The following is a 10,000-nucleotide window of genomic DNA, read 5'->3' as shown; positions in this document are numbered from 1 at the left end:
CTTGGTTCATCTTTCCACTGTTCCAACAATCACCACTCTGGTTTGGTTGAAATAAACCCTTAATTCACCCATTTACATGTGGAGATATGCTGGCTCTATACACGCTAAAAGTCCTGATTATTTACATGGAGTCTGGTGGAAATATGCTGGCTCTATACACGCTAAAAGTCCTGATTATTTACATGGAGTCTGGTGGAGATATGGTGGGTCTATACACGCTAAAAGTACTGATTATTTACATGGAGTCTGGTGGAAATATGCTGGCTCTATACACGCTAAAAGTCCTGATTATTTACATGGAGTCTGGTGGAAATATGCTGGCTCTATACACGCTAAAAGTCCTGATTATTTACATGGAGTCTGGTGGAGATATGCTGGCTCTATACACGCTAAAAGTCCTGATTATTTACATGGAGTCTGGTGGAGATATGCTGGCTCTATACACGCTAAAAGTCCTGATTATTTACATGGAGTCTGGTGGAGATATGCTGGCTCTATACACGCTAAAAGTCCTGATTATTTAAATGGAGTCTGGTGGAGATATGCTGGCTCTATACACGCTAAAAGTCCTGATTATTTAAATGGAGTCTGGTGGAGATATGCTGGCAGACGTAAATCTCTACATAATTGTATGTAAGAGACGAACACAGACCTAGAAATCATTAACCGCTGATTCATCCTTAATCTCAGCAGAGGTGTGTGTGTGCGTGTCACAGAGTATGATGACGTGTGTAAACAACAGGAACAATGATAAGCTTTTAATAACGTAATTGTTGCCTGTGTGTGCATGTGTGTTTGTGTTGTGTGTGTGTGTGTCAGAGTAAGATGACGTGTGTAAACAAACGCTGAAGCTATTATTATTACTAGCAGTAGTAGTAGTAGTAGTACTAGTAGCAGTAGTAGTAGTACTAGCAGTAGTATTAGCAGTAGTAGTAGTAGTACTAGCAGTAGTAGTAGTTGTAGCAGTAGTAGCAGTAGTAGTACTAGCAGTAGTAGTAGTTGTAGCAGTAGTAGTAGTACTAGCAGTAGTAGTAGTTGTAGCAGTAGTAGTACTAGCAGTAGTAGTAGTTGTAGCAGTAGTAGCAGTAGTAGTACTAGCAGCAGCAGTAGTAGCAGTAGTAGTAGCACTAGTAGTAACGTAGTAATTGTGTGTTTCAGAGGAATGCCAGCGATGATAAAGGAGTTGGTCCCTGGCTGCTCGCACTCTTCATCTTCGTCGTCTGTGGATCCGGTGAGTCTTCCTCCTCCTCCTCCTCCTCCTCCTCCTCCTTCCCCTCCTCCTAAATGTCAGTCTGACTTGTGACAGAATCACTGATCAATAAAGTAAAGAGCAGAGTGAGATAAGCTGCTCTGACTGATCTCTGTCCCGCCTGAGCATGCTCAGATGGGACAGAGATCAGTCAGAGAACGGAGGTCTCACTCTGTCATAGAGAGACAACCAGAGACCAGTCAGAGGACGGAGGTCTCACTCTGTCACAGAGAGACGACCAGTCAGAGGACGGAGGTCTCACTCTGTCACAGAGAGACGACCAGTCAGAGGACGGAGGTCTCACTCTGTCACAGAGAGACGACCAGTCAGAGAACGGAGGTCTCACTCTGTCACAGAGAGACGACCAGTCAGAGGACGGAGGTCTCACTCTGTCACAGAGAGACGACCAGAGACCAACAGTCAGATCTCAGTCAGCTGATATAACTAACCACATTATATAAATGTATAACTCTGAGTGTGTCTGTGTCTCTGCAGCCATCTTCCAGATCATCCAGAGCATCAGGATGGGCATGTAGTGATGTCACAGCAGGGGGCGGAGCCTGGACGGCGAGCAGCTGACAAACACCATCTTCAGACTGCAGCGCGTCTACGTCTCTCCCACCGGCCCTGAACGCACCGCAACATTCCTGAACTCTGGCAGCTGATCCTGCAACAAACCAACACACACACACACACACACACACTAGCCCCTCTCTCACACACACACACACACACACACACTAGCCCCTCCCACACACACATTACCCCCTCCCACACACACATTAGCCCCTCCTACATCCCCATCAGCCCCTCCCACACACAGACCCCCCCCCCATGGCGCCGTCCTGCCGTTATCTGTGTTGGTTCAACGTGACATGGCGCCGACCTTCTCACGTCTCTGGAAACGGAGCCACATGTGCCTTCTTCTTCTGTGTTGATCTGAAGTCCCGCCCCCCCCTCTGATGACAGCCTATCAGAGGGGGGGGGGGCTGTGATGACGTTGTAGAATCAGCCTATCGTGATGAAGTTCTCAGTATTCTGATCAAATCAAACATTCAGCTGAATATTAAAACGGTTTAAAGATATTTTTTATTTTAACCAGCACGAAGAATGTGTTGTTATCGCCATGACGATTATAAACAGATAAACACAGATGTTGTTGTGCAGCTCTCGCTGACTTTAGTTTCTAGTTTCTCACATTCCAGCTGATCTCAAACATCCAGGAGACTTTTTTAAATTTTTTTCTGACATTTATGTTGTTTTTCCCAACTTTCTGGAGTCTCTCCTCCTCCTCCTCTTCCTCCTCCTCCTCTTCCTCAGTGAAAGCGATGCGATTGGCTCTTTTGAATCAGAAGGTGTGGTCGTTGTGGGCGTGTGCACCGTGTGCAGCGTCGCCTCAACTTCCTGTTTCACTCAATAAAGTTTCATTGTGGAGATTTCTGTTTCCTGTCTCAGTGAATATAAACAGTTATTAACTGAATATAAACAGTAAACGGTTATTAACTTATTAACTGAATATTAAGTGTTATTAACTGTTAACTGTTATTAATTGAATATTAACTGTTATTAATTGAATATTAACTGTTATTAACTGAATATTAACTGTTATTAACTGAATATTAACAGTTATTAACTGTTAAAACATGTTTACATACTTTAATACTTTTTCTGGATTCACCGTCACTGTCTCTTTAATACTTTGGGTCACATTGGCCCGTTTAAAATTTTTGTTTTATATCAGAAAATATTGGACGTAGAAATAAGCGTTGAAAATGTGTAGAAGAAAAATTAAAAAATTTAAAACGTTGGAAAAAGCAAAAACAAATTGGGAAAAAAATGCGTCAAAAACGTCAAATTTATTTTTTCAAGGTTGCCGGGAAGACAACACAAGGGTTAAGCCTTCCTCTGCTCTGATTGGTCGGTGTTCCCGGGTCTTCCCCACCTGTGCCCTAATTGTACGTACACGCCGCCGTTAACTGTACGTTACACACCGCCGTTAACCGTACGTTACACACCGCCGTTAACTGTACGTACACGCCGCCGTTAACTGTACGTACACACCGCCGTTAACCGTACGTTACACACCGCTGCTAACCGTACGTACACACCGCCGTTAACTGTACGTACACACCGCCGTTAACCGTACGTACACACCGCCGTTAACTGTACGTTACACACCACCGTTAACCGTACGTACACACCGCCGTTAACTGTCCGTCCACACCGCCGCCGACTTGAGCTGCAAAGAAGCTCTGGCCGCCCGGTCGAGGACGCTGGTCAGAAAGTCCGGGGAAGCTGTTTGAGGCTTTGGCCGCTCTGACGTAGCAGCATTCTATGTTCATCATGGAAAAAGATCAAGCAGCCACTGCACGGCCAATACACTGACTCTAGAAACCTTTTATAAATGACATATATAATGACAGAATGGGTATTGGTTGTTGGTCTCAGCGGTGTCTGTTAGCAGTTAGCTCGCTCGTTAGCCGCTGAACCGCAGCAGCGTGCAGGCAGAGCGAGCAGCCGCCAGCTGTTGATCCGTGCAGGACTTCACCGTGAGCGGACTGTTTAGAGACCATGTGACCGGCAGGTAACGTTAACTGGTCCCTATACGCAAATATCATAAATGATAGGGAACCCAGCAACGGCCATGATGAGCTTCTCCTCCTTTTTCTCTGAACTAATGTTTTGGTAGGAACCAAAGTTTACATCGTATGTTTCTCTGGAATCAGCCAGCGTGAAGGACGTCTATATTCTGATTGGTTGCCGCTGAACCGCGTCATAGCTCATTACCATAAAGTTGACCTACTTTCAACTTTCTGATTGGCGCTCTGGTCGCTCAAAACACCCAAAACGTGACGCTGACAGATTTTCCGCTCCTTGCAGCTGAGAGAAGCAGCTTCCATTGAAAATGAATGACTTCCTGTATCTTTAGAAGATCAAGTCGGCGGCGGTGTGGACATACGGTCAGAGTCTCTGCGCTGCCATAGCAGCCGGGGAGTGACTGTAACTTTCTACCGATATACAGTCTAGTTGTGACATCACAGCGTGGAGGAATGTGTGTGTGTGTGTGTGTGTGTGTCTCTCTAACACAGTCAGGTATGGTATTTTAGGTGAATGGTGCAAACATAAACAATTAATTCAGAAACACATATTCACATTAATAACTGTTGATAAAGCTCTTCACCTGCTTCACTGTCAACATTTAAAATAGAGAGGAGCTTCCTCTGGTCATCACAGGGGGGGGCTAACAGAGACACACACACACACACACACACACACAGAGACACATACAGAGACACACACACACACACACACACACACACACACACACACACACACTGAGACACACACACAGAGAGACACACACACACACACAGAGACACACACAGAGACACACACACACACACACACACACACAGAGACACACACACAGGCACATACAGACACACACACACACACACTGAGACACACACACATACAGACACACACACACAGAGACACACACACAGACACACACACACACACACTGAGAAACACACACACATACAGACACACACACACAGAGACACACACACACACACACACAGAGACACACACACGTGGGGACATGTGACCAGGGAAAATGAATGACTTCCTGTATCTTTAGAAGATCAAGTCGGCGGAGGTGTGGACGTACGGTCAGAGTCTCTGCGCTGCCATAGCAGCCGGGGAATGACCATGTCATGTGACCAGGGCCGCCGTAGTTTAGGCACGATGGCGCCGGCGGTCAGGTCAATTTTTCTTTTATGTAAAAAATGTTGGAAAAAAATTACAAAAATATGTTGAAATAAATGCCAAAAACATGTTGCCTAGGAGACAGAAAGTAAAGCAACTATTTCTCCGAGGAGGCATCTTTAATATAAAATGTTTGTTTACATTAGAGGTCAAACAGCTGACAGGGTTTAGTACAAAATAGGGCTATGCATTATGGGTAAAATAAGTAACAAACTTATTACATCCTTAAAGGGTTTCAACCTGGACTCTACAGAAATCACCATCACCAGACTCCACCAGACTCCATGTAAATAATCAGGACTTTTATCATCGTAAAACACACATGAATGTGGTTCATCTTTCCACTGTTCCAACAATCACCACTCTGGTTTGGTTGAAATAAACCCTTAATTCACCCATTTACATGTGGAAATATGCTGGCTCTATACAGGCTAAAAGTACTGATTATTTACATGGAGTCTGGTGGAGATATGCTGGCTCTATACACGCTAAAAGTCCTGATTATTTACATGGAGTCTGGTGGAGATATGCTGGCTCTATACATGCTAAAAGTCCTGATTATTTACATGGAGTCTGGTGGAGATATGCTGGCTCTATACACGCTAAAAGTCCTGATTATTTACATGGAGTCTGGTGGAGATATGCTGGCTCTATACATGCTAAAAGTCCTGATTATTTACATGGAGTCTGGTGGAGATATGCTGGCTCTATACACGCTAAAAGTCCTGATTATTTACATGGAGTCTGGTGGAGATATGCTGGCTCTATACACGCTAAAAGTCCTGATTATTTACATGGAGTCTGGTGGAAATATGCTGCTCTATACACGCTAAAAGTCCTGATTATTTACATGGAGTCTGGTGGAAATATGCTGCTCTATACACGCTAAAAGTCCTGATTATTTACATGGAGTCTGGTGTAGTTTGGTGATGGTGATTTCGGGGCTGTTTGATGTTAAACTAAAAGGATCTTACTCTTTAACTAAAAGGTCTATCTCTGTATAATGTTGTCAGACTGTGAAATTATTCATATTATTTGTGCTCTTTGTCTTATTATTATTATATTATAATAATAACTTGAACCATCAATCATCAGTGTTATTTTTTAGCTTTCAGATGAATTCCACGACGTAGGTTTCCTTGGCAATGTTTTTCCCAAAAGTTGAACAGATTTTGAGGATGATGAGTATTTGCATAAAGCTGCTGCTGTAGGAGGACAAACCAGTCCTTCCCTTCCTCACTTTACTCGCCCTGTTATCCTCCGTCCCCGTCCAAGGAAAGGAGACAAAAATGCCCAAAAACACACACACACACACACACACACATACACACACACACACACACACAGACACACACATACACACACAGACACAGACACACACACACACACACACACACAGAGTCAACAAAACGACTAAAACTTAAAAAAAGTTGTAAAAGGCGACAAAAACGTTCCAAAGAGCGACTAAACGTGGAAGACGTGTCCTGTGTCCTACGTCCTGTGTGTCCTTGTATTCTGTGTCCTACGTCCTGTGTCCTGTGTCCTCTGTGTCCTGTGTCCTCTGTGTGTCCTGTGTCCTACGTCCTGTGTCCTACGTCCTGTGTCCTGTGTCCTCTATGTGTCCTACGTCCTGTGTCCTGTGTCCTGTGTCCTCTGTGTCCTGTGTCCTCTGTGTGTCCTGTGTCCTACGTCCTGTGTCCTTCGTCCTACGTCCTGCGTCCTATGTCTCTACGTCCTGTGTCCTATGTCCTATGTCATGTGTGTCCTGTGTCCTACGTCCTGTGTCCTACGTCCTGTGTCCTGTGTCCTCTATGTGTCCTACGTCCTGCGTCCTACGTCCTGTGTCTCTACGTCCTGTGTCCCTGTGTCCTCTGTGTCCTGTGTCCTCTGTGTGTCCTGTGTCCTACGTCCTGTGTCCTTCGTCCTACGTCCTGCGTCCTATGTCTCTACGTCCTGTGTCCTGTGTCTTGTGTCCTGCGTCCTGTGTGTCCTTGTATTCTGTGTCCTACGTCCTGTGTCCTACGTTCTGTGTCCTACGTCCTGTGTCCTCTGTGTCCTACGCCCTGTGTGTCCTGTGTCCTGTGTGTCCTAGGTCCTGTGTCCTGTGTCCTACGTCCTGTGTCCTCTGTGTCCTACGCCCTGTGTCCTACGCCCTGTGTCCTACGTCCTGTGTCCTACGTCCTGTGTCCTCTGTGTCCTACGCCCTGTGTCCTACGCCCTGTGTCCTACGTCCTGTGTCCTACGTCCTGTGTCCTCTGTGTCCTACGCCCTGTGTCCTGTGTCCTGTATCCTGTGTCCTCTGTGTCCTATGTCTCTACGTCCTGTGTCCTGTGTCTTGTGTCCTGCGTCCTGTGTGTCCTTGTATTCTGTGTCCTACGTCCTGTGTCCTACGTTCTGTGTCCTACGTCCTGTGTCCTCTGTGTCCTACGCCCTGTGTGTCCTGTGTCCTGTGTGTCCTAGGTCCTGTGTCCTGTGTCCTACGTCCTGTGTCCTCTGTGTCCTACGCCCTGTGTCCTACGTCCTGTGTCCTACGTCCTGTGTCCTCTGTGTCCTACGCCCTGTGTCCTGTGTCCTGTATCCTGTGTCCTCTGTGTCCTGTGTCCTACGTCCTGTGTCCCTGTGTCCTCTGTGTCCTACGCCCTGTGTCCTACGTCCTGTGTCCTACGTCCTGTGTCCTCTGTGTCCTACGCCCTGTGTCCTGTGTCCTGTATCCTGTGTCCTCTGTGTCCTGTGTCCTACGTCCTGTGTCCCTGTGTCCCTGTGTCCCTGTGTCCTCTGTGTCCCTGTGTCCTCTGTGTCCTACGCCCTGTGTCCTGTGTCCTGTATCCTGTGTCCTCTGTGTCCTGTGTCCTACGTCCTGTGTCCCTGTGTCCTCTGTGTCCTGTGTCCTCTGTGTCCTACGTCCTGTGTCCCTGTGTCCTGTGTCCTCTGTGTGTCCTGTGTCCTACGTCCTGTGTCCTGTGTCCCTGTCTCCTCTGTGTCCTGCGTCCTACGTCCTGTGTCCTCTGTGTCCTGTGTCCTCTGTGTCCTGTGTCCTCTGTGTGTCCTGTGTCCTACGTCCTGTGTCCTGTGTCCTCTGTGTGTCCTGTGTCCTACGTCCTGTGTCCTGTGTCCCTGTCTCCTCTGTGTCCTGCGTCCTACGTCCTGTGTCTTGGTGTCCTGTGTCCTGTGTCCTGTGTCCTGTGTCCCAGCATCCTCAGCTGTTGGACGGCGTCTCTGGCTTCAGGCGGATGGACCAGGAGTTAGCGTACGCGGTGTCTCCGCGGCGATGGATGCGGCAGGTGTAGACGCCCTCGTTGAATTCGTTGGCCACGATGCGGAGGTCTCGGTCCTTCAGGACGATGTATCCGGGGACGGAGGACAGGATCCGCTCGCCGTCCTTATACCAGCTGCAGCAAACACAGGAGAGCAACAGAGATGATTCTGAGAATATAGACCAGTCCCTCCAGAACAACCTGATCATATGATCTCATAACTCAATACATAATCAGCCAAAGTCTGCATATTTATGCGGGGGGGCGCATTTCTTCAAATATGCCGCACTTTCGCCGCATAAATTGCCGATTTCCGCGCAAAATATGCGGGGCTTGCATGATTTCATAATCCCCACATTTTTGTTGCAAAAAAGTCCCATATATTTTTTATCTTAACAGAAAGTTGAAAAATGTTGCGTTTACTTCACACCCTTTTTTACAAGTTCCCGAAATTTTTGCAAGTTCCCGCAATTTCATCGCATATAGTAGTACTAGTAGTATGAGTATAATCAGCCATATGTCCCTGTGATCAGTGTGATAGTAACCTATAGTAGTACTAGTAGTAGTAGTAGTAGTAGTATAATCATGTCTGACCTGACTTTAGGTGAGCGGGGGGTTTTGGCTCCGCAGCGGAAACCGACCACCTTCCCCCGAGGAACCATCTTGATCTTCACGTTGGCTGGAGGTGGCGTTGGCGTGGCAACCGCCTCTAGAGGCTCTGCAGGAAGACAGGAAGTGAGACAGCAGAGAGAGAGAGACAGGTTTCTGTACGACAGGAAGTGAGTCATGGTTCTCACCGTAGCAGAGGTCACAGCGGCGAGGACAGTTCTTCTTCATGAAGGTCTTCCTGCGCTCACACAGACCGAGACGAGCCCACGCATCACACACTCTCTTCTTATCCAGACAGCCTGCAGACACACACACACAGAGACACACACGCACACACAGAGACACACACACACACACACACACACACAAACACACACACACACACACACAGAGACACACACAGAGACACACACACACACACACACACACACACACACACAGAGACACACACAGAGACACACACACACACACACACACACACACACACACACACACACACAGACACACACACACACACACACACACACACACACACACACAGAGACACACACACACACACACACACACACAGACACACACACACACACACACACACACACAGAGACACACACACACACACACACACACACACACACACACACACACACACACACACACACACACACACACACACACACACACAGACACACACACAGACACACACACACACACACACACACACACACAGACACGCACGCCGTCACACTTTATCTCGCTTTAAGACATCCGTTAGCGGTGTGTAGCTTACCGTAGAGCCTCTGGATGCCCCTCACAGACCGTTAGCGGTGTGTAGCTTACCGTAGAGCCTCTGGATGTCCCTCACAGACCGTTAGCGGTGTGTAGCTTACCGTAGAGCCTCTGGATGTCCCTCACAGACCGTTAGCGGTGTGTAGCTTACCGTAGAGCCTCTGGATGTCCCTCACAGACCGTTAGCGGTGTGTAGCTTACCGTAGAGTCTCTGGATGTCCCTCACAGACCGTTAGCGGTGTGTAGCTTACCGTAGAGCCTCTGGATGTCCCTCACAGACCGTTAGCGGTGTGTAGCTTACCGTAGAGCCTCTGGATGTCCCTCACAGACC

The 10,000-nt window shown here is 47.5% G+C and overlaps 2 protein-coding genes, 1 long non-coding RNA gene and 1 pseudogene across 3 annotated transcripts in view; 3 read left to right on the top strand and 1 right to left on the bottom strand.

Moving 5' to 3' along the window:
• The window catches only part of LOC116057058 (stress-associated endoplasmic reticulum protein 1), a 2,880-nt gene extending 932 nt beyond the window's left edge, over positions 1 to 1,948 (top strand). The window contains exons 2-3 of the mRNA XM_031309481.2: positions 1,159 to 1,231; positions 1,745 to 1,948. Of these exons, the coding sequence (XP_031165341.1) occupies positions 1,159 to 1,231; positions 1,745 to 1,785 (114 nt within the window). The 3' untranslated portion in view covers positions 1,786 to 1,948. The remainder of the gene's footprint in view (positions 1 to 1,158; positions 1,232 to 1,744) is intronic.
• Positions 1 to 2,685, top strand: part of LOC116057059 — an 18,871-nt gene extending 16,186 nt beyond the window's left edge. Inside the window, exon 3 of the long non-coding RNA XR_004106721.1 lies at positions 2,529 to 2,685. This is a non-coding gene — a long non-coding RNA (uncharacterized LOC116057059). The remainder of the gene's footprint in view (positions 1 to 2,528) is intronic.
• Positions 1 to 10,000, top strand: part of LOC116057041 — a 395,907-nt pseudogene that overhangs the window by 71,505 nt on the left and 314,402 nt on the right.
• mmp23bb (matrix metallopeptidase 23bb) overlaps positions 8,113 to 10,000 on the bottom strand; it is a 10,345-nt gene continuing 8,457 nt past the window's right edge. The window contains exons 6-8 of the mRNA XM_031309484.2: positions 9,072 to 9,182; positions 8,869 to 8,992; positions 8,113 to 8,409 (exon numbers count right to left, since the gene is read on the bottom strand). Coding sequence (XP_031165344.1) covers positions 8,217 to 8,409; positions 8,869 to 8,992; positions 9,072 to 9,182 — 428 coding nt within the window. The 3' untranslated portion in view covers positions 8,113 to 8,216. The remainder of the gene's footprint in view (positions 8,410 to 8,868; positions 8,993 to 9,071; positions 9,183 to 10,000) is intronic.

The sequence above is a fragment of the Sander lucioperca genome, chromosome 5 (genome assembly GCF_008315115.2).
Source record: "Sander lucioperca isolate FBNREF2018 chromosome 5, SLUC_FBN_1.2, whole genome shotgun sequence".
Taxonomy (NCBI): Eukaryota; Metazoa; Chordata; class Actinopteri; order Perciformes; family Percidae; genus Sander; species Sander lucioperca.
The sequence above is the reverse complement of the archived record's forward strand: the minus strand, read 5'-3'. Positions and strand labels throughout refer to the sequence as shown.